The 25,029-nt window shown below is 43.3% G+C and overlaps 1 protein-coding gene across 3 annotated transcripts in view; it reads left to right on the top strand.

Annotated features, from left to right (window-relative positions):
- The first annotated feature begins 2,098 nt into the window (after positions 1-2,098).
- scml4 (Scm polycomb group protein like 4) overlaps positions 2,099-25,029 on the top strand; it is a 158,080-nt gene continuing 135,149 nt past the window's right edge. The window contains exons 1-4 of one of the 3 annotated variants that reach the window (XM_073055872.1): positions 2,099-2,196; positions 2,721-2,972; positions 3,341-3,574; positions 8,447-8,576. In XM_073055872.1, coding sequence (XP_072911973.1) covers positions 3,383-3,574; positions 8,447-8,576 — 322 coding nt within the window. In that variant the 5' untranslated portion in view covers positions 2,099-2,196; positions 2,721-2,972; positions 3,341-3,382. Of the gene's footprint in view, positions 2,197-2,636; positions 2,675-2,704; positions 2,973-3,340; positions 3,575-8,446; positions 8,577-25,029 lie in introns of those variants that run through there. The other 2 variants (XM_073055874.1, XM_073055873.1) reach the window with 2 other exon arrangements.

Genomic DNA, 25,029 nt, shown 5'->3' with positions numbered 1-25,029 from the left:
GGATTTGTTCATGTCTGGAACAAACCAATGTGGGTACAGATCCTTAGCACAATAGATTTTACTAAGTACGTTGCATCCAATAAAAAGAAGCAACACTAAACAAAACCAATAATTCCAATCTGTTCCTTAAATCTGCCGAGTTCACCTTCTGAATGACGTGTGTAGTCTCTTCTCTCTTTGTTGTGTCTCTGAGTCCTGATGGCTGCACATTTGTACGGGGCACAACTTGGACCCTATCTATCTTCCTCTCCCTTCCCCCCCTCCCCCATCCCTCTCTCATTCCCCCTCTCTCCCCCTCTCTCTCACAACACCACCCACCCCCTCTTCCCCCCCCCCCCCCCCACCCACCACCCCTCTGGCACTTACACTGAGCTCTAATTGCTGCCTGAGCAACTCCTTATCACTCTTGTTCACTCTCTTGCAGACTAAACTACTTCTTGACTGAGACCCCCACACGAACGAACGGTGTCACATTACAAATGCCCCTTGCTTCAGTTTCACCCTCTTTTGTAGGTTTCAGTCCCAGCGTTCTCTTTGTTCACTCCTCTGGCCCTAGTCGCTACACTTGCTGCACTCTCACGCGCTCTCACAGATAACCTGTTGCTCCAGCATAACGCCACTAAAGCCCTGGCCCTGAGGTTTTAAACGTTTTATACTGTTTCGGCTCATTCTTTGCCTCTGTGTCATTTTAACAAAGTTGATTATTATGTTTCCTTCTTGACATTACACCCTCATCTCTGCTGCACTTCCCATTGTAGCAACAGCTTTAAAGCACTAAGATGCACCAGGAAAACTTTAACATGGTCTTTTACATCCCAAATATCTTGCGATGGGAAATGGTAATGTGCAATAAAAACTAATTTTATTGTATCACAGTCTGGTATGGAAACACCAATGACCTTGGGCAGAAAACCCTACAAAATGCAATAGATATGGCCCAGTCCATCACGGGTAAAGCCCTCCCCACCACTGAGCACATCTGCATGGAGTGTTATCGCAGGAAAGCAGCACCCACCATCAGGGACCCCCACCACCCAGGCCATGGTCTCCTCTCACTGCTGCCATCAGGAAGAGGGTACAGGAGCCTCAGGACTCACACCACCAGGTTCAGGAACAGTTACTACCCCTCAGCTATCAGGCTCTTGAACCAAAGGGGATAACTTCACTCAACTTCACTTGCCTCATAATCGAAATGTTCCCACAACCGATGGACGCACTTTCAACTTATTATTATTATTTCTTTTTCTTCGTATTTGCAGTTTGTGTCTTTTGCACAGTGATTGAACGCTCAAGTTTGGTGCAGCCTTTCATGGGTTCTATTATGGCTGTTATTCTGTTATGGAGTTATTGAGTAAAGCTCGCAAGGAGACGAATCTCAGGCTTGTGTATGGTAGCATGTATGTCATTTGATAATAAATTTACTTTGGAGCTAGATGGCGGCTTTACACTAATGCGTCCGCCAGGTCAGACACTTAGGAGACGATGCAGTGAAAGTTGTACAGGGAAATTTCCCACAACAATCGTGAATTGATTTCAAAAGGACGATTGGCGAGGGCATCATACCCCCTGCTTTTCACCTAGCATCATGGAAGTTTTTACATCCACCTGAAAGGAGGCGGCTTTCTACCTTGCGGCCCTCCCTCGCACTACATTGAAATGTTGGCTTACATTCAACGCTCGAATCCGGAATGCCACTTGGCGACATGGCTATTCGTCAGCAGTCAGATATCAATTTAAACTACTTGCCTGGGACTAATGGTTGTAAATCTTCACTTAAAAATAAATGATTTAACAGGTTCATTAAATGCCATGATCTTTGGGATGGATTGAGGAGAAGGGGAGAACCGAATAACATTTCAAACAAATTGATCCGTAGTTTATTTTGCAATGGAATTCTAGAATTTAATTGTACACTGGATGTCCTGACAAGACAGTGGACTAAATACTGAGGTCGGTTCAACGGGCAAGGGGCAATGGCAATATCGGGTAACCAGTTGTGCTTTCTTTTCCCATGTCCCGCTGGAGTTGACGCTCAGCCGGCATGGTGCTCCGACGCAATGATCCGACCGGCATCTGGGAGCAGCTGCTTTGCTGGGAACTTCCTGCCCGCCTCCGGGCGAACCCTCGCCGCTCAGCGAGGCCCCGCTGTAGTGTGAGAACCGGGGAGAACACGCGTTGCCACACACCCAGTTCCCCGTATGTGAACGGGAGGGCAGGTTAATGTTAGTGACAGACGCTGGAGTGCTGACTTGACATTTTCAGTGTGGTTTCCGTGGAAACAGTGGAGGAGGTCCAAATGGGGGAGCTGAAAGTGTAACACTAGAAAAATGTCTGATTGAGAAGCATTGTGTTTTAAGTGCCATGAAACAGCATAGTTTAGCAAATGTTGTAATAATAGCAGAGAGCTGGGGGGGGGGGGGGTTTAAAAACTCAATAATTTTGATTTCTCCACCTTGTCACTCACAAAAAAAGTGTACAGAATACATACAATCGTAGCTTGTATTCATTCATAACCACCTACCCGAATGATTTCGGAGAGGCTATATTCTAAATCTGTTTTACTTATTTTCTGATTTTAATTGTATTTTTCTTTCCTCCCTCGGCAGAATATTTCCTTATTGAGCTTGACTGAGAGGAAGGAAGATATACCGCATGTAGGCTTCATTTTGTGCATGTAATTTTTTTTTTCTCTCTCTCTCTCTCTCCTTCTGAAAGCACAGGGTTGGTCGGTTTCCGGACATGATGTGGTTTAAGCTGTCATCGTAATGGAAATTCACTGTTGTAGCCATGGCAAATCGAGTTTCTGCTCTGCCCTGAATGCATTAGTTTAATGAGATGTTTGCAGCTGGAGACTAGGCTGCCAGAGTCCTGGTTTACAACGAGCAGCTTTGCAAAGATGGGGTTTGCCAGCTTATTGTACCCGAGCAATAACTGTCTTCCTGCCTCTCTTACTTTAGAGGTCTAGTAACAAGGTAACAAGATGTAGTGACAGCGTGTCTGCATGATCGTAATTCTTGACTTCGAAATAGCGATTTAGTACAAAACGGCTTTGCAAACAAATTTAATTCTGTTTTGTATGATTTAAGTATAAATCTTACTGACGCGCACAAGTGGGTACATTATTACGAGATGGGTTTACATCTGACTATGGGCATGTGTATCTAGAATGCTTAAAATATTACATCAAACGCGGAAGAATGACAAAAAGAGCGAGCATGAGAACTATCACGCACTGCTAAAAAATTGTGGAATTCATAATGATTTTTTAAGACCCATTTTCTTCCCTGCCATTTAAAGTCTTCTGTCTCTTTTTGTCACCTGTTTCGTTTCTACCCTGAAGAGCATCGCTTCTCCCACGCCACCACGATCTGAAGAGAGTGAAATGCAGTCTGCAATGAAAGTGTCGTCAGAACACACTCCCGGACGAAGAGGGAGGAAGCCGGGGAGAAAGCGGAGACAGGAGCTCCTTCAGTCAGCCTACAAACTGGCCGTGCAGAATGCTGCGGCAGCTGCTCCGAAAGCTATTATACCCCTGAAAATACCCAGGAAGCGAGGACCAAAACCTGGAAGCAAGGTAAATATCTATGACAGGGTTCCCGTCACGCCACTGAGTGGAGTGAACGGTGGGTGCACTTCGGTGCAAATTGCTCGAAGTCACTCGCAAATGTTTCAAGTCCTACTAAGGAGGCAAATAGCCAAAAAGAAAATGATAGTTGTGTGAAAGCTTTGTGGATAAGTTTTTTTTAAATTTGCGAAGACGACTTTTTTTTTTGATCCGGCAAAAATCAGATGCATTGAGCAAATCAGGTGGATTACGCAAGGGATTACATGCATATTTTGTGGCACGGATCAGTTGATTTAAGAGCTGTGTTGGGGATGTTGTTAAGTTATAACCAATTGAATGTTTTGCTCCTTGTCAAATGATACGAGCTTATAGGAAATACAATGTTCGACAATTGGGATTGAATCTTCGACTTGATGCTTTTTTGTAATAATGCTCTTAAGATTGTTTAAAAATTCAACAGGCAATCTTACTCGTGTTTTAAGTCGATCATTAGATCCATGTGCTCCCTACCAAAATGGTTCAAGATTGAATCTCAAATATAATATGAGCTAAATAATAACTTCAGTTTACATAAGACTGTGGAAGGCAGAGACTTTAAGGACTGCCAGGCAGAGCACTAACTATGCTAAACCTGTTAATATTTTATCTCCATTCTGTGTGTGCATATTAATGATCTTTCTCATACTTGTTACTAAGGAAACAGGGTAATTTAATTTTCATAGAATGTCAGTCTTAACTGTTCTGCTCTGCTTCTGCAACAGCCAAAAAAAAAGCTTTGTGCCTGATATAAACCTCAGGTTTTTAAATCTCATTTAGTTGCCTAGACTATTAATACTAAAGAGCAAGGGAAAAAGAGACGACATTTCTTTTATTTAAACATTATTTTGGGAATCGATTTTTATAAGTACCTTTATAATGAATGTGTTTATGAATTTTCTACAAATAGCAAAGGAGAAAATGTGTTTGAAGTTAAGGTGATGGCTGCATTGAAATCCGTTGTGAGAGTAATGAGATTTGTTTCAAAAAGCAGTTCTGTATTGTTACTGCTGCCCCTTGCATTTCTAAATTTTGGTTTCTAAATTTCCAAATGGTAAAAAAAAAAGCAGAGTGAGACAGAGTTAGTATGAAGCTATCAAAAATACCTGAAAAAGGATTGAGCAACTGTTACCCAAATTTTTGAAGGTTCAAAATGAACTTGTTTGTTGATAATGCTAAATCATTTTGCACAATTTTTCAAGAAGCAGAATACAATTAACAGCCAATGCGGCAGTAGAGGGAGTTAATATTAATGTAACATTTCACAAAAAAGCAGTCTGCCTCTCCAGTCTGATAACAGTACAGCCGTTTTTTTTTAAACACAGATCATTGACTTGGAGGTAACATTATATAGAAGTGATTTAGATCTGTATAGTTTAAACTGGGCATGTTTTGATATATTAAGGAGTTCGTGATATCTACCCATCCATGCCAACAGCCGCCTATGTTGTATTTATAGAGTGACTCACGTGGAACTTGAGCCAGGGTGTTCTTGTAAGGCTTGAAGTTCCTCTTTGGGCACTGACGTTAAATGGGTGGTTTGGCATCAGCTGCCTGTGGTATTCTGTGCTGAACAATTAGTTTCATTGCTTCATTGAGACCAAACACTGGGAGAGCAGTAGAACAAGTAGCACTGTAGGAAATTGTGTGGAAAATTCATAGTAGTAACTAAAAGGGAAGTCCTCTATACTTGATTGTAAGTGGTAGTTGTGTGCGAAGATGGGAAGGAACCTTGGGACCAGCCCTCCCAGCTCACAACCAAATAGTCATAAAATATGTTAAAGGATGCATGTATATGCATATATGCATATCATTTGCATATATTTAATTTCTCCTCTAATAAATGGTCTAATTTAAATTTTTGCATACATCCTTGTTTGCACAATTTTTAATAAGAAAATAAAGCCTTTGCTTTAGTCTCTCTACTAAAACAAGAGCACTCCACTTCAGTTTTATTTCTCTGCTTCGCAGAGTTTAATGTTTCTCACTTTCTCTCCATCTGAACGCCTCCCAGTGCAGGGGAAGTCCGAGGCATGATCCTTCTGTTTGGAGCTGGCTGTGTGTGCTGGAGACATTGCTTCCCACAGCGAGCTGTGCCCATCATATCAGCGACAGGGGCCAGCCTGTCAGCAGTCACTGCTCTGTCCCTGCTGCTTTGACAAATCACAGATTATTGGGGAGTAGAAAGCTGTCGCACAACCTCCTTCGGCAGACGTGTGCAAGTGGTGATTCCACAGTATATTGGCCGCCATAGGAAGACAGCTGATGGGAGACATGCTGAAAGGGCAGAGGTTTCAACTTGCTGCTTGCATTTTGATGATTTAGCCAGTTATGTGCCAGCGATGTGTAATCGGTGGAGACTGGCATCCAGCCAAGTAGCTTTCCTTGCATGAGTGTAAGTGCTCTTTGTGGGTTTCTGCCTTCTGCACCTTCTCAGTGGTGTGAACAGGTAGTAGGAACACGACTCCCAGTTCACCTTTGCAAAAGCACAGCCAATGTGCTATATCATTTCAGTAGTAATGTACATTTCCGTCCTCCCCTAATTATCTTCCAGCCTTTATAATCAGCCTTTTAGCAATAGTTTGTTTTCTACTCATTGACCAGGACTAAAACAAAACTCAAGTTTAAAGACACTTTACCAATTGTTCCCCTATTCATGTCTCTTCTCCTTCCCGCCATACCTCTTTCTGCTTTCTGGACAATTGGGAGAAACGAAGCATCTTGAGGAAACCAAGCGTTCCAAGGCCTCATTGCACAAGCAAAAGCCAGTTATTAAAATTTTCTACAAATATGGGAAGAAACTCACATTTAGTTCTATCCTGGTGATGGCGAACCACTTTAAAGTGTAGTATAGAATTGTGAAAAGGGATCTCCACTCTCTGATTTGTGAACATTTTGGCAAAGCATCTTGAAAGATCTTGCTTTGCGATTACCTGTGAGGAAGCAAATCTCAGGGTTGTATGGTTTCTACATTCTTTGATAATAAATGAATCTTGAACCTCTAGAGTCTAACATGTAGAGGTGAACAAACTGAGTGGCCAGTGCTTGACCACAATAGACTGATTTTAATCAAGGTCTGACATTGAGGGCTGCGTGAGGTCCTTTGCTCATTCATTCTGATTTCCTCTGTGATACAGACTCTCCCCAGTCGAGGGAAGCTACCGGATTCTGCCAAACTAGGAGTTAGTCACATTTGTAAAAGCTATAATTGGATGTGTGTCTGAGAGCTCATGATCCCTATCGTTGGGCTCAGCTGGAAGTGGGAGTCTTACTAATCAAAGGTCACAGATTTAAAATGAACTGGTGGCGAGTAAGACCGAATTTGGAGTATTGTGTATAGTTCTGGTCACCGAATTATAGGAAAGATGTCAACAAAATAGAGAGAGTACAGAGAAGATTTACTAGACTGTTACCTGGGTTTCAGCACCTAAGTTACAGAGAAAGGTTGAACATGATAGGTCTTTATTCTTTGGAGCGTAGAAGGTTGAGGGGGGACTTGATAGAGGTATTTAAAATTATGAGGGGGATAGATAGAGTTGACGTGGATAGGCTTTTTCCATTGAGAGTAGGGGAGATTCAAACAAGAGGACATGAGTTGAGAGTTAGGGGGCAAAAGTTTAAGGGTAACACGAGGGGGAATTTCTTTACTCAGAGAGTGGTTGCTGTGTGGAATGAGTTCTAGTAGAAGTGGTAGAGGCAGGTTCGGTATTGTCATTTAAAGTAAAATTGGATAGGTAGATGGACAGGAAAGGAATGGAGGGTTATGGGCTGAGTGCAGGTCGGTGGGACTAGGTGAGAGTAAGCGTTCGGCATGGACTAGAAGGGCTGAGATGGCCTGTTTCCGTGCTGTAATTGCTACATGGTTATATGGAGTGAAGATGGGTAGAAAGTGTTCATGCAGCGGGTGTTTATGGTCTGAAATGCATCAGCCTAAGGATGTGGTGTTAAAAAACATAGTTGAAAAGGAGCAGGGTGATGTTTGAAGCTGAACCAGTGGGTGAATTGGGTCCAGATTGAAGGCTGGGTGCAAACTTAGAATGTCCTCCAGTGATGAAGCATTTCTGAAGTAGATTCAACACACATGAGTTTATTGTACAGAATGATCAACTGGCACAATACACTATTTGTTTTGAGAGATTTGGTGTATCAAATTGCAAGCACGGGGCAGGATCCTTGCTAGATCATCCATTTATTTAGTTGCATTTTGCATACCTTTGCACACTAGATCCTTGCCACAGTAACTCATCTTTAATCGGACTTTTGCCTCTTACTTTTCCACCAAATACGGAAATATTTAAACATATTTTAAGTTCACAATACATAGAAACAGATAAAGGGAATGTTTAAAATACTGACATGCAAAAAACTTAGTAATTTGTCTTGAGTCATAGCAAGCGATGTTACATCACCCAACCATTTCACCTGGTCTGTAAAGGACAGCATTACATGGAGTTTCACATTCAATACCCCTCCCAAGAGAAGTGGTGACCATTGACAACTTTGGAGCTTGTGTCTTATCAGTGGAAAATATGACTTGTTGAATATAAGTTATAAGTTGTAAATTTTGAGTCATAAGGCTGTAAATATCATAACAGCATCCTGTGGTTGACCTGATAATTAGTGAAAAGTGACCTTGTGTTCTTTTAGTAGTGTGCACCTCAAAAGTACTTCACTCTACCCTGAGGTTGTTATTAGCGCAAATGTTCTTTCTGTTAAGTTAGCTTGCTCCTTCATAACGTAAGCGGTGACATCTGCTCAGGTATGATAAATGCAGGCAAAAGTAATCAGAATATTTTTTTTTTTAAAATTTCGCCGGTCATTTCAAATTCTTTCTTGTTATGGCAGAGGAAGCCCCGTATTCCACAAAATCCTCCACCCATCTCGCCCACCTTAAGCACTCCAGAGCCAGACACCAGCACTGTTCCTCAGGATGCCGCGACTATTCCCAGTTCAGCGATCTCCCAAGCACTGACAGGTAGGAGGAGAATCAAACTGGCGTCTCTGGGGCACCGAGGACAGTTTAAAGAGTGGGATTGATTTCAAATGAAACTAGCATTAATACACAGCTAGTGTGATGACCACAGCTTGGGGATTAATGCACTGTTCCATTAAATCGAGCACTTAGCACAGTCTGTGTAACTAGTAACCTACGAATCTTCTAAAGCGTCTGGATATGTGTTAATTGATGATGGGCCTGATCTTACAATTAATTTGCTCAGTTTTGTTCAATGAAAGTTGGGTCCCCCTGCTTATTAGTGGGAGATTTGCAATGTTTACTTGCATGGCTGTTTCTGCTTTGTGATGCTGGCAGATGAGCTTGTGTTTACAAAGAGGATATGGATGACATTTCTAACCCCCCCCCCCACCCTGCCCATGCATTAAGAGCCAATGTGGTCACGTGGACTTGGAATTGCATCTAAATCAGATTGATCCCTTCCTGAATGGAATTAGTGAGTTATAGATGCAAGAGCAAGAACTTTGTGGTAAATGGTTAGGGACTGCGGATTAGCTAGAGTATTGTGATCAGTCCTGACCACATAGAAACATAGAAAATAGGTGCAGGAGTAGGCCATTCGGCCCTTCGAGCCTGCACCGTCATTCAGTATGTTCATGGCTGATCATCCAACTCAGAGCCCTGTACTTGCTTTCTCTCCATACCCCCTGATCCCTTTAGCCACAAGAGCCATATCTAATTTCCTCTTAAATATAGCCAATGAACCGGCCTCAACTGTTTCCTGTGGCAGAGAATTCCACAGATTCACCACTCTCTGTATGAAGAAGTTTTTCCTCATCTTGGTCCTAAAAGGCTTCCCCTTTATCCTTAAACTGTGACCCCTCGTTCTGGACTTCCCCAACATCGGAAACAATCTTCCTGCATCTAGCCTGTCCAATCCCTTTAGAATTTTATACGTTTCAATAAGACCCCCCCCTCAATCTTCATGGAGGAGATCAAAGCTTTGACAGGGGTTCAGAGGTGAAAGACCAGTCGTGAGGAGAAACTAGGATGGTTCTTCTTAGAGCAGAGATTTCACTGAAGTGTACAAAATGATTTTGGGGAGGGAAAGGAGAGAGTAGCTCCTTCAGCGGCAGGATGGTTAGTAAACAGCTTAAGCAATTAGGATAATCCTCATAAAGTAAGGGGAAAGGCAGCACCTGTGGGAGTGAAGCAGAATTAATGTTTCATTTTAATGCCCTCTCATCAAGATGTGGAGAATCTTGTTAGACATGAGCTGTGATATAGCATTCAATATAGTTTCAATAGTGGCCTGTAGGAGAGACTTAGCAGAACATTTTAAGAAGCACGTTTTGGAAAGCCATGGGGTCCATGATAAGCCAAGTTGTCCGTTTCACACTTCCCTGCATAAAAATTAATCTGCCCATTTCATCAGTATTCTCTGATCTCATGAAGTCTGTCACAATACTAAATGCTGAGTAATATATTTTTGAGTTTTGTGTCAAATACAAACTTTATAGCAAAATCAGTTTGCATAAGTCCAGTCTGTAATGTATGTGAAAAGGCCAGCAATTCCAGTCGTGCTCTGTAGGATTTGACTGCACTTCCTCTCAAACTGAAAAACAATCTTTCACCACTCTTCTCTGCTTTCTGCCCCTTAGCCAATTTTGTATCCACGCAGTCGATGTCTGTTCAGTCTCATGAGTTTCTATTTTGTGGACTTGTCAATAATTAGACATTTCATTAAATTACTTGGAGGCTTTTTGGAAATCAAATATACAAATTGTTACCAACACTGTGTCATCAGCCATCTCAGCTACTTCAGTTAAAGAGCTCAACCAAGTTGATTATATGCGATTTGCCTTTAATAAATGTATGCCAATTTTCACTTAATTTTTCTTTCTGGTGCCAACCAGTTCTGTGCCAAGTTACTGTCTGTAAAGCATAAACGCAAGAAAATCTGCAGATGCTGGAAATCCAAAGCAACACATACAAAATACTGGAGGAACTCAGCAGGTCGGGCAGATTCTATGGAAATGAATAAACAGTTGACATTTCAGGCCGGGACCCTTCTTCCAGAAAGTGTGTTAGTCTATAAAAGCTCCCCTGCTAGTGAAATCAGCTTGACTGGGGCTGGGCTCTGTTTGAACAAGGCAGTACATTAGCAGTCTTCTGCTATGCAACTCCTTTGCCCATTCGTCCCTCCCCACTGACCTCTCTCTCCTGGCACTTACCCTTGTAAGCAGGGTCTCGGCCCGAAATGTCCTTTCCATAGATGCTGCCTGGCCTGCTGAGTTCCTCCAGCATTTTGTGTGTGTTGCTTGGATTTCCAGCATCTGCAGATTTTCTCTTGTTCATTATTGCTTCATAACAGGTTTTCCATAAATGATTATTAAATCATATTACTGATGCACAAATATGTAATGATAACTTGTGGCTGAAGTTTACTGTGGCCCTACAGTAATGAAGATGATGTCTTGGAAGGCTCTTCAAATGACTCTATATAAGTATAACCTAGACTCCTTATGGATTGATGGAAGCGCGAGGAGTCGAGGAAGAATAGTGAGGTATCAACCTCCATTCTAGACCCACATGTTTAGTTCATAGTTCATGTTTAATTGTTATTCAGCCATACATGAATACCCATGAAAACAGCCGAACAGTGTTACTCTAAGGCACAGTCCCAATATCATCTACAGCACAAAACACATACAGCTCATGTAAGTTATCAGTAAATCACAGTTACACAGAAAAATATATAGTCCAAGAACCTGCAGTCAAATATAATACGGCTTATTTTCTGCCAAGTGAACACTGGGGGGCAGCACTGAGCCCAGCTCGGACACCACGCAACACTGCCTCCGGTGGAGCACACCAGCACGGATGCCTCCTCCCGACCATAATCCGTGGAGAGCTCCGCAAGAAAATTTGGACGGTTTTGGGTGCAAAGGCTAATATTTTCTCCCAGAAAACGCGGTAAATTTAATTCAAGATTCCTTGGTCCAACTTAATTAGAGTTATGGTGAAACGTTAACCCATTGTCCTGTACCACCTGTATTGTGGCATGCATTAATTTTATTCACTGCAAAACTGAGGCAGACCTGACAATTAATTGTTGTTTTAAATTGAGAAGTTAAGATGAAGGGGTGGTGACCCAGCGAAGGACTACACCACAGCATAAAGCAGATCATATAGAGGTGATGTGAATTGAGAAGCAGCAGGCAGCTGTAACCAAGCTGAGCTATGCAGGCTGTGGCAATGTGAAGAGTTATGTCATCCTGACTCTTGTGTTGGAATGAAATAGTGGAGGGAGACATTGAATTTGAAACACTGGGCAGGCAGGGAATCCCAAGGCAAAGGAGGATCTTGGACTTCCATGGTTCCTTCTGTGATCTTTTGCTGTCCTGAAGCACATTAAATAAATGAAGTTCTTCTAAAGTGTAGTCATAGTGCAAATGCAGGGAGTACAGCCTACACAAAGCAGCCACTAATAAACAACAACATGGGATATGCTCATGTTGTGAGGGATAATGATTGGTCAGGCATAGTCCTTCTTTAAAACACTGTCATGGTGTCAGTAAAGGCAGGCAGACAAAGCTAGAAGGGTTCTGTTTTCCTTTCCCAGAAGTGGAAATGGGACTCACGCAGAAAGGTACAGAAAGATAATAGGCTGAAATGAACTGGCTGTGGCTCGAACACCGACTTTGACCATTTGAAGGCAAATTCATCTCAGGGTTGCGTAGATCAGTTGTACGTCCAGGACAAGCTGAGCATTGTCGCGTTGTCAATGTACAGCCCGGTGGTGAAGGCCAGCTGTCAAGTCAAGTCGAGTCACTTGCACCAGCACCATAGGCAGGTAGTTACAGACAACACAGAGCATTTACGTTAGACGTACATTTATACCAGTGAAAGTAGAAGAAACAAAAGACTCTGCAATACAAGTACTTAGTGCAAAGAAAGCAAAGGTACAATAGAAGGCAAGTCTTCGGTGGTACAAGAAGTGGCCCATAGATTTCCGCTGTTGTGGTAAGGTTGGGGTTGTGTCGATCATTTCAAGAAAATAACTGTTGTAGGAAAAGTCTTGAACCTGCTGGTGGGGGACTTCAGGATCTGTAACACCTCGTCCCAGATGGTTGAATCCTTAATGATAAATGCCATCGTAATGAGGTATTGAGGTATCGTAATGCTGTACGTGCTGTCAATGGTGGGAAGGACTGTGCCCAAGATGGATCAGGCTGGGATTCTTCAGATTCCCACTGGGGCCTCTACTGCCAGCCAGGCCTGGCGCAGGGAAGTCTGTTTGATCATATTTTATAGTGTTTACTGTATTTTAATACGTTTAATGATCCTTTAATGCTATAGTTTGTTTCCAATGCTTTAAAAATTCAGAGGATTGGACTCATGCTAGTATGGGTGTGGGGAGAGAGCAAGGCCAGGGATAATTGAGTATGATTTAGCCCACTGCATTACAGTAAAATCTTTAACTGGATTCCACCTTTATTAAACTATTCATTGACTCCTTATGTACTTCTAAAAGCCTTTGTCAAGTTGTAATTCTGTTGCCATTTCTCACACATCTCTTTTGCATTTCTAACTTCCTCCTTATGGTTCTCATCCAAACTACTCATTGCTGCACTAACCACTTTACCTCCTTATAACATGCACGTTTTCCTAAGCTACCGCCACCCAGTCCACACTATCTTCTCACTGCTGCCATCAGGAAGGTACAGGAGCCTCAAGTCTCACACCACCAAGTTCAGGAACAGTTATCACCCCTCAGCCATCAGGTCCTTGAACCAAAGGGGATAACTTCACTCGGTCCATCACTGAAATGTTCTCACAACCTATTGATTCACTTTCAAGGACTCTTCATGTCAAGTTCTTGATACTTATTATTATTATTATTGCTACTTCCTGTTTCTACTTGCACAGGTTATGCCTTTGGCACACTTGTTGAATGCCCAAGTTGGTGTGGTCTTTCATCAATCCTGTTGTGGTTATTATTCTATTGAGTATGCCTGCGAGAAATGAATCTCTGGGTTGTATATGGTGATGTGTGTAGTTTGATAGTAAATTTACTTTGAACTTTGAACTTAGTTGGTTAGAGGATTCATTCCTTGGTGTTTTCCCTTCTAATTGGGAAGTATTTAACCTGCGTGATTACCAAGGTGTGAGGCCGATGTGCATCTGGGCTGATGTGTGGAGCAGTTTAGTAGGTTACCTGCACTCCAAGGATGGGGATTATGGCACTGCAACCTATATGAAATACGAGTTATCTCCAAATTCCAGTCTGGTATTTGATCTATTTTTTTTTGCTGTTCATCTCAAAGTAACAGACAAGCTTTCAGCAAAACATCTCTTCTCCGGACCTTTTTTCCAAAAAAATCCCCATTTTCTACGTGAAATAGAACAAGCTCTGATCACGATGTACTGTAGATCTCATGCTCTTAACAAGACAGACACATTTCAATAGCTTGTCAGTTGGAGATGGTGCCCCAGTGGTGTAGCCTCTCCCCTGTGATTAATATTTCCCACAGACACAGGAATTACTTCTTGCTTTCTGTGTATTATACTTTCAATCAGCTCACATCCTCTTATTATCCAAGACTGAGCTACCACTGGGCTTGTCTTTGCTGCCAATCATTGACTTAGGTAGGAGGCTCATCAGCTTTTATATAAACTGTTGCTTTAGTGAGCTTGGGGTTCAGTTTGGAACACTGACGCATGGCAGCTCGGGTAACTGAGGTTGGGGTGACCTTTGCCCTGGTGTGGCGGTAATATCAGTTTTATCCTGTAGTTTAGTTCCTCGTCAGCAGGACACTTACTGGAGAAATATCATGGAGAGAAAGATTGATAAAGGTTATTACGGTGATGAGCAACACACACACAAAGTGCTGGAAGTAGTGAGTCGGGAGGGGAATAAACAGTTGAAGTTTCGAGCTGGGACACTTCCTCAGGACTAGGAAGGAAGGAGTCGGAAGCCAGAATAAGAAGGGGTGATGAGACAGCCCATACTGATGCTGGGTCTGTTGCAGACCTGCTGGTGAAGATGATGGGCCAGAGATTCCCCAAAATTCACATTTTTCCTTTCTATTCCACCTGAAAAGTAGTGACTGTTGTTCCCTATTCTTTCCCTGGCTCAAGGCAAAGATGAAATTAATACCTGTAGGGTTAATGGTGAGGGTCTGCATTTCCCCAATGAACAATGCAGCCATGACAAGTTCCCCTTAGCACAAAAGTTCCTATTTCTCATACCCAGCTGAACCTACACTTGTTAATTTCTTTGCTCCTCTAAAATACTTCCAGTCTATCCACAATACTGAAGGATTTTCTCCTTACCCATCCTCATCTCTCTTAATCCTTCCTAATCCATTTGCCTTCTTGGAAAGCCTATTGTTTTACCTGAAGCCCATCTTGTGTGCCCACAGTTTCCCTTAGGCATATATCTTGTCCAAAGCTCTAGAAATCTAAGAGGTCAACTGTTGTTGACTTAATTAAGCTACTTCTGTTTATCACTGCATGTATTTTTTTATTAGTGTGGGCAAGACCAGTTTTCTAATCCTGCCCTAATTTCATCAACTCCCTGTGAAGGAGTGCATACTGAACATAGCTAAGCATGATTATAGGAGCTGACATTCAATGCCAGAGTATCCCACACGGAAACAGTGCTCTGAATAGGACTCCTCATCTTGGTGGCAGTAAAACGCTTCTGTTAAGCATCCCGCCTTGTTTTTCTGATAGCCACTGATTTCACTTACCGTACTCCATCTTCTTCTCATCGTCTCACAGTTCGGCTTCTACCTCTGTATGGAACTAAACCACTCTCAAAGCTGAACACTCGGCCACCTCAGTCAAGACAGCCAATAAGTCAAAGCTGCATCAAGCCATCCTTATTTCAGATCTTTCTTACTTACTGCTCATTCCACCTCTGGCATTTAGGGCAGCAATGAAGGGTCCCGTAAGGAATCTTCATTGCTGTTTCCGTGACGTTTTTGTTTTTACCAGTGAAGGTTATTGACCCTGAGTTGAACCCTGCCCCCCCCCAAAAAACCGGGAAGACGGGTGGACCAATCTCAGTCTGGCCTCTGCCCTCTGACCTGTCTGTCTGGCCTTTGCCCTTTGACCTGTCTGTCTGGCCTCTGCCCTTCGACCCTACCAAGAGCAGGGGCAGAAAGCCCTGACTCCAGCCACCATAGCTGTCCGGGTCACTGAGGCAGACACGCCTCCAAAACCTGCGGCAAAGTTGTGATTCTCTTTGATGATTAATAAATGTCATCTGCAGAAACAATGATAATGCAGCTATTATAACCGCAAAGTGGTCATTGCGTAGCTATAAACTGGTGCATATAGTCTGTCACAGACTATTTCTCGGTCTCTTGACCATAGTGTTAAGCTGGGGTGGGGGCAAGGCTGCCCCTGGATCCTGCTCTCCGATTTAATTGTTCCTGCCTGCAGGTGTGGCTGAGCACACGTACAGTATAAAGCACAAAGCCACAAGGAACTTTAGGGTCATAAGCTGCACCAGATACCCGAGCTGATGTGGCCCCTCCGGATCCCGAAAGGATCTTCACCTCCATTACAGACTCTGTTATTTGACTGTCGTGTGACACTATACCTCCTGTTCACTTAAGGGACACGGAATTTGCAGCTGAGCCACGTTTAATCCCCTGTTCCCAGTTGCCCTTACAAAGGTTTCGAGTTCCTTTCTCGAACCACCGCAGTCTTTGAAGATTGGGTGCAGCCACGATGCTGTCAAAGGGGAAGTTCCAGGGACTGGATGCAGTGGCAGTGAAGGAACGGCGATATAATTCTTGGGTCAGGATAGTGTGTAGCTTGGAGAGCAACTTCCGGGCAGTGGAGTCTCTATGCTCCATCCAGCTGGTAGAGGTCGTGGATTTGGAAAGTGCTCTCTATTGAGTCTTGATACGTTGCTGTAGTGCGTCTTGCAGATGGGACGCACTTCTGCCATTACAACCAGGGGTCATTTTTTTAAAAAAGGATTTTATTCCTGTTAGTATGTGAGCTGTATTTTCTCAGTGTCACCTGGTGGGTATGTAGTGTTCCTTGGATTGTTTACCTTTTATGTCTAATTGTCTGTCTTTGGACTAGCTCTGGCTCTTTACTTTGTGTTGCAGGTGCCTCATTTTGGATCCTAGGGACTGTTAAACTCTCTTTGTATTTATCACTTTTATTCGATTTGGGATCAGTCAATTAGCACGGTGCTAATGTCTTGTACTGTAGTTGTTGGCTTTGGAGATTATTGTTTCATTTGGACACCTATGTTGACTGATTGGTCCTGAATTCTTATCTGCTCCGAGGTGTGTTTCAGGGGGCTTGCCAACCTGTCTTTCTGGGTTGTTGTGGTTCCTTGTCTGGTGAAACTCAGACTGAGTGTATCAAGAGTGATTATAGTTGGTCAAGATTCTGGGTGGCCTGACTGAACTTCTGTCGGTGTCTCTGTAATAAATCTTCAGCTTTGTTCGAATTGCCGAAGTCTCTGTGATTCCTGCGCCTGGGTTTGTTGGTGACCCTCACAGCTGCTGATGTCTGCTGGAGGTGGAGTGAGGGAATGTGGATGAAGTGTCTACCGAGTGGGCTACTAATTCGCGTTTGCGTTGAGCTACTTGCGTGCAGTTGAACAGGCAGGTGGTGAGTATTCTGTCACGCCGCTTGCGGATGGGGACAATCAGGAAGTGAGTTACTCACCACGCGCTCCCTAGCCTTTGCCTTGCTCTTGCAGCCCAGTTCAGTCTCATGAGGAGGGGGAGGAAGGGGAAAGGGAGATAAGGATGAACAAAAAAGGAGGTGCGCCTCTTTCCAGCAGAACCTTGGCCACTGGGATGATGGCAGAGTGAGACCTGGCTCGAGCACACAGCCATCAAAGCTCAGACGACATTGAAAATCAAAGATACGCTATTGCCAATTCTAGAAGTCTGAAATAAAAGGCAGAAATGCGTCTCACCAATGCAAGCGTGTGCCAGCTGAGCATTTCCAGCAATCTCTGTTCTTATTTCGACCTTCCCACTTGAGCTGATCACAAAGATAGCAGTCTTTACGGACACGAACAACGTTGCCATCCTCTGCTCGGACCCATTGTCACTCTGCAGACTGCTTAGCATCCGCAAACCGGTCAGAGTTGGCCTTGGGGGCCAGAGTCTTCCGCAGGAGACTGAAGCCATGGTCATTAGCACCTGGTTCCCTTCACTGTCAAAGCTGACTACTTGAAGGTGCCGAGGATCTGCCACCTAGGAGTTGGGGCACGGAGCAGAAGTTGGCTGGAGTGGAGTGGATGAAGATTGGGAATATGGGAAGGATGTCCCGTCTCTGAAGTGAGCATGATCCTGGTCATCTGGTGCAAGGCAGCTCAGTGCGCTGTACATGGCGCAGGTACAGCCTCTGCTGTAGCAGTCTCCCAAGGGACCATCCTGGGGATCCAAGGCAGAGAGTATCCAACAGATTATGACGTACAAGTCTGTAGAGAATGGGGGAGAAGTATCTGTTCTGATTGATATCTTTGTGTGTGGCTGCATTAGGCCGTGCATAGACTGAAGTACTCCCAAACACCAGGTGTCACCACATGCTAATGTTCTACCTGTAACCTATGTTTCCAAGGATGGGCCTGACCTTGTATCATTGTTGTATAATGCTCCACCCCATTGGACTTTGCTACACAACTTGTCTTTTATGGAAAAGCTTCTTCAGAAAAACACTTCTGTTCATAGTTCCACCAGAAACATCTGGCAGGGCCTCCAGGAGAAGGAAAGGATGGATCAAGTTGACAGACACATCTGGCAGAGTGCCTTATTACCAGAACTCACCAGTGGGCATCAAGACCTTGCTTGATTGGCAGTAGATGGGCCCTATCTGTCCGATCCTTTTAGAACCATTGGCATTTTGCCCTCAGCACACGCTGAGGAGGAGATGATCACCCGGAGCGTTGTAAGAAGGTCTGGGGAAGGACGCAGGAGTCCCTTTCAAGGTTTGTGCCGAGCAACTATGCATGAGAGGACCATCTGGTCTGAAGTCTGTTTCCAGTGATGCCTACTGAGACAAGCTTCAATTGCTGCTGAGAGATCACCGAGCAAGTGAAAGCCTGGTCTTCTAGTTCAATGGGATAAGGGAATGCAGCTGACTGGCACCTCCAGACTGCAGGAGTACATGCCATGGATACTCTTCAGCTTGTTGCACTTATGCAAAGCTTTCTCAGGAAGGAGTGCAGTCAAAGCTCCTTCTGCCACTGGACATTGAGTGGCTGAGTCCTGAGTAACAGCCTCTCAAACACTGTGAGTGTCTATCATCGAAAGATTGGCAGTGGAATCTTGCACATAAAATAAACACTATAATATAGAGACTGGTCGACGCTATGAGCTTAAAGAAAGCCATATACAATGTTTCTGTTTCTCATTTAACAGACATCCTTTCCAGCGTCTGCTGGCACAAAGGCTGTAGAAGTTCTCCACTTGTCTGGATAAGTGCAGTTCCAGATGTAGTGAGGGCAATGTCCGCCTCCCCTTTGGCGAGTTTGGCCAAGGATTTAAGCTATGCACGTTGGCTCATCTGGGAAGAGTTAAAGCATTCTACAGCACAACTGCATCATACATTTCAGCTGTGTGTATCATTGTGATTCCAGAGTACACTTACCAGCTTGGTCACAATAACAAATAGTTCACGTAGAATGCATTTCATTCTGATGCTAAACTGCACCAATTTAGAGCTTGTTGTGTCCCTGTCTGCCTGTTCAAAATACCCTCCTGTGCTCACTTTAAAGTAAAGGTGAAGTTGGCCTTGTTTGTACACTGCATGTGTGACCAGGTGATAAGTCTAGAAGAGGGAGACTAGGTGAAGCAACTGATATGATGTCTTCCCAGCACTGAGGTTTCTCTGCCAGGAGCACTAACCAGAACTAACCGGGGATGACTTCCAGCTCTGCATTTCACACTCCTGCATACTTTTATCAAAGTTCTTCTGCCTTTGTTCTCATTCTGTAACGGCTCCTATTCCCTCATTGACTAGATAACCTTGAACCTATCAACCTCAGCTTTAAATGTAACCAATAACCTGGCCTCCACGGTTACCTGTGACAATGAATTCCACAGATTCACCCTCTGGCTAAAGAAATTCCTCCTTGTCTTCATTCCAAAGGGACATTGAGGCTGTACCCTCTGGTCCTTAAATCCACCACTATTGGAAGCATCATCTACATGCCCACTCTCTGCAGGCCTTTTAATATTTGGTAGGTTTCAATAAGATCCTCTCCTTCCCATTCTTCTAATCTCCAGTGAGGAGAGGTCCAGGGCATCAAACACTCCTCATTTGCTAACCCATTCATTCCCAGAATCATTCTCGTAAACCTCTTCTGGACTCTCTTCAATGCCAGCACATCCTTTCTTAGATATGGGGCCTAAAGCTGCTCACAATACTCTAAATGGTGTCTGACCAATGCCTTGCGAAGTATTAGTACTACATCCTTGCTTTCGTATTCTGCTCTTCTCAATATGGATGCTAACATTGCATTTGTCTTCCCTACTAGTGACTCAGCCTGCAAGTTAACCTTCAGGTAATCCTGCACAAGGACTCCCAAGTCCCAGTGCACCTCTGATTTCCGAATTTTCTCCCCACTTCGAAATTAGTTTATGCCTTTATTCCTTCTATCAAAGTGCATAACCATGTACTTTCCTATACTGTGTTCATCTGTGATTTCTAGTCTTTCGTATTATCTTAAAGATAATACTGTAATGAATAATTTTTTAGACCAATTAAACATTCCTAAACTTTCTGTTGATAACCGAAACAGTTGGATCAACCTATTTCTTATGAGGAAATTGCCAAGCCTGTGCGTTCATTGCATTCGGGGAAGGCTCCGGGTCCTGATGGGTTTTCTGGAGAATTTTATAAGGCTTTTTCCTCACTGTTTATACCTCATTTATGTTCAGTCTTTTCGGATTCCTTTAAGTTGGGTAGACTGCCACAATCTTTTTTTGAAGCTTCTATTTCACTTATCCTTAAAAAGAATAAGAACCCAGCTGAATGCTCTTCATACAGACCAATCTCCTTACTTAATGTTGCTACTAAAATCTTATCCAAAGTTCTGGCTCGTAGGATTGAAAATATTTTACCATCTATCATTTCTGATGATCAGACTGGATTTATTAAAAATCAATATTCCCACTTCAGTATTCGTCGTTTATTAAATGTTATCTATTCTCCTTTTAAGGAGATATCGGACTGTGTGAATCCTTAGACGCTAAGAAGGCCTTCGATCGGGTTGAATGGAATTATTTATTTAAAACCTTAGAAAAATTTAATTTTGGACCCAATTTCATTCAATGGAATAAATCTGTGACTTCTTTTCCTGATATATCCAAGTCCTCCTGCAGATTCCCTGCTTCTTCAACATTACCTACCCCTCCACCTAACTTTATATTGTCTGCAACCCGGCCAAAAGGCATCGATCTGCCATCCGAGTTATTAACATATAACGTGAAAAATTATGGATCCAAACCAACTCCTGTTGGTCCAACACCACAGCGGCCCTCTTTATACTCACTCTTCTCCTTCTACCAGTCAGACGGTCTTCTATCACCTTCTGTAAGTTCTAAGTGCTTTGTTTATTATGTGGTACATTACGTATAGCTCCTTGCCAATTATTTGTCTTCAACTAATTGGGGCGGCGCTTTGCAGTACAGGTAACCAGGGTTCAATACCACCCGCTGCCTTTTGTACATTCTCCCCGTGACCATGTGGGTTTATTTCGAATGCTCCACTTTCCTCCCACAGTCCAAAGATGTACCAATTGATAGATTAATTGATCGAAGTAAATTGTCTAGAGGCTAGGCTAGGGTTAAATCAGGGATCGCTGGGCAATGTGGCTCGAAGGGCCAGAAAGGCCTAATCCACAGTGTAGCCAATAAATAAATTTGTGTGGTAATTCCCGTTGATGCTACGTACTTTCATTCACAGATTGTTATGATGTTGGGTTGCACGATTCGTCCACACCATATTTACAGAGATACTAAATGGGCAATAGGTCACTGAGAAAATATGCTGCCCATATCATACTGATAGTCACAGGCTGAAAGGGCGTCTGGTTCAGCCACACGCTGTGCTGTGTACACAGCAGAAGAGACAAGGTTAACAGCGGGGGACATCTGCAGTTTCCACAGTGTCTGCTCTCTAAGAATAACAATCAGACAAGGCTGCTGATCCTGACCACAAGTGAGAGGAGATGAAATCGGACTGGACTCATCACATGATGTATACAGATGATGAACAGACTCCTCTCCAGTAAACAGGATTAATCTCTCAGCGCACGTTCTGAGCCCAGACATGCCACAATCCCCATTCCATCTGATTAATCTTTGCTGAACAGATGAAAGTTCAAAGTACATTTATTATCAAAGTAGTTAATTTGACCATTTTCTTCTTTCAGATTCATTTTCTTGCAGGCACAAGCAGGAAAAAGCAAACAGAGTAGAATTTTAGGGGGGGAAAAAATTCATGAGCAGGCAAAGACTGACAAATATCAGTGTGCTAAAGAAGACAAACTATAAATAAAAATAATACTGGGAGCATGAGTTGTAAGGAGTCCTTGAGGATGAGTCTCTAGGTCATAGAAGCAGTTCAGAGTTGTGGTGAGTGAAGTTACCCAGGAGTCTGATGGTTGTTCCTAAACCTGCTGCTGTCAGATCTAAGGCCTGATGTCAGTAGCAAGAAGGTGGTGTCCTGAATGTATCTTTTACACGTGAAAAACAAACCGCTGAAAGAACTCAGCAGGTCAAGTGGAAATGTCAATGAAGTGACAATGTCTCAGGTTGGGGCTCTGTCCCGATGCAGGATCCTGGCCCAGAATACTGATGATTTTTCTCCCTCCACGAATGCTGCCTGACTCACCGAGCTTCTCAGGTGGTTTGTGTTTTGCTCTAGATTTCAGCATCTGCAGTCTCTTGTCTTTTACAGTAGTTTTTTTTTGGGGGGGGGCTTGTTTTCAGGTCACACTTAAGCAGGAAATCATGATCCAGGTGTAAATTTTCTTTATTACATACTGTGCTTTGTCATTGCGTTTGTAGAAGGGTATCTGGTACCTCAGCCCTCTGGCACCAGGGGCAGTTTTTGTAACGCTTCTCTTTGACATTTGCAAGCTTGACTTTTTCCACTCGCCTTTATGGTTGTACTGCTGGGTTGGGCTGCTTAACCATGCATGCCAAAAACCAAGTCATTCGGTCAATATGTGGGGGCTCATTGGCTCCTGCGGACAAGGGAAGAAAACTGGGCACACAGTGACTCCAGAAAGACTCCAGATGCTGGAAACCTAGATCAGCACACACAAAATGCTGGAGGGACTCAGCAGGTCGGGCAGCAGCTATGGAGGAAAATGAATAATTGGCATTTTAGGCCGTGACCCTTCATCAGGCTCTCTTCATCAGTGTCTAATGAAGAGAATTGGTCAGGCAAGGGGAATCCCTTAAAGCATTCTATAATCAGGTAAGGAATTTATGAGAGGGTTTACTCCAGTGGGTATTAGAACACAAAGTAGTACAAACATGAAATGTGCAAAAGCTTTTTGGACACTTTGAAATCAACAGAAATGGACATTCCCTACAGTATGGCAATTAGTGAACTTCAGGCGACCCCCGCATTACTGGGTTGGGGTGGGAATAGGGTGTATTCCTAGAGAATGGTCCATATTGTAATTTCCATAGCACCATGACACATTATCTGTGCACTCAGCATTAAGAGACATAACTTAGAAAAAAAAGATGGTTTTTTTTTTCTACATTTTATAGATAAACTTTGTGAAAGCAGATTTTATTGTGTATCTCATTTTTTAAATGTTGTGTCTTGTGAATTCTGTAAGGAGGAATTTCCGTACCCTGACGGGGTGAGGGGTGGGACACCTGTACTTCTGGAGTCCTGATTGGATTGATAATGAAAATGTTTGATTATACTATTGGTGTCATGGTCCCGACTGAACAGCGGCAGTTTTGGCCCTCCAGTTCCCCAGAGTGTGGTTAGCTACCCCTGTCCTTTTAAGATTCAGATTGCCAGTTTTTGCTCGCCACATTCTTCCATGGGAAGTCTGCACCTAAAGGTCTCGTGCTGAACACTCTGTGTTTAATCATAGGAGTTCCATTTCTTGTACTACTGTTTGTGATTTTACCTTTGGATTTTGTTCATGTTGTCTTGTCTGTTTTGAGTCTGATTTATTTGCAGACCTTACTCTGCACATGGGTTCACCACCAGCCAAAGCTCTCTCGTTACAGTTTAGTGATATAACAGCAAAGAATGCACTGTGGCTGAGGATTTGGTCTGATTCGGCTAGTGGGAGATGAAGCAGAAGACTCCCTTCTTTTTGGCCTTCCATTCACCCAGCTGGGCTTTGGTCTTCACACCTACTTTTACAAGCAGCTTCTCGTCTCCCACATGAAGTTCATGCAGTAACCTTTATGCACACAGAGTAGATTCTGGTTCTTTATACTGTAGTCACAAAAGCTTAATGCTTGGAACTTGCCTGAAGCTCCTTGAACTCTTTTCCAGCTCAAAACCAATCCACATTTCACAAGCAACGGCCTGATTAACATGTCAGAAGCTTTCTTAGATACATTGCCTACAAGAACTGTTGTGGTTGGACCACTGCTTTTATCACTTTCATGATTCATCTGAGCAGCATGGTCCTTCTTTGATCCAATAATTTTTTCCAATCAGACGCACAGAGGTCAGCCTCAACTCCTGTTTGCCCTTTGGCCAATGGTTCATGGTGTACAGCATGGAGACAGACGTGGCATCATCCATGCCTTTCTTGATTCGCTTGCGGTTGACTTTTTCGCAGGGGCTGGAGCACACAACTGGTGGATGGATCTGCAGGTTGTAGCTGTCTTAGCCAATCACGTCCTACAATGCTGGCTCTCCTGTTTTCACCACATACGAGCCCAAATGTTTCACTGTTACAAATGTCAGTCCCACAGGAGTTCTTTTTGCTCCAGTGTAAGTTCTAGATGGATAACTGCAAGCTTCAGTTTGGTATCTTTGAAATGCTGTTCAAACTCATTTTGTGGAATGACTGAAACAGCCAAACCAGTGTTTGTTTCCAATTTAATTTACCATGCATTTCTGCCATCAGCCATAGTGCTTTTCTATTGTTAATTTTCACATTGTAAATCTCAAGGCTACTTAGTCCTGTGCTGCTCTTATCATTATCAGACTTTTCATTAACAGCATGCAGATTAGAGCTTGACTTTTTATCTTTTTCTCTACCCTGTGCAGTCCATTTTAATTTTATCTGCCGGACATACTCTTTGTATGTGTCCTACTTTGTTACATTTCCTGCAAATGTCACCTTTAAACCTGCATTGGTCTGGTCTGTAAGAGCCCTTGCCACAACAGTAAGACATTTGTTCAGCCATCTGTCTGGGCGTTGCAATTTTGTTCAGGCTGACTTTCATTCCTGATTGCAACTCAGTTGCGCCTCTGTCTGCTG

Source organism: Hemitrygon akajei, chromosome 9, assembly GCF_048418815.1.
Source record: "Hemitrygon akajei chromosome 9, sHemAka1.3, whole genome shotgun sequence".
Lineage (NCBI taxonomy): Eukaryota > Metazoa > Chordata > Chondrichthyes > Myliobatiformes > Dasyatidae > Hemitrygon > Hemitrygon akajei.
The sequence above is the reverse complement of the archived record's forward strand: the minus strand, read 5'-3'. Positions and strand labels throughout refer to the sequence as shown.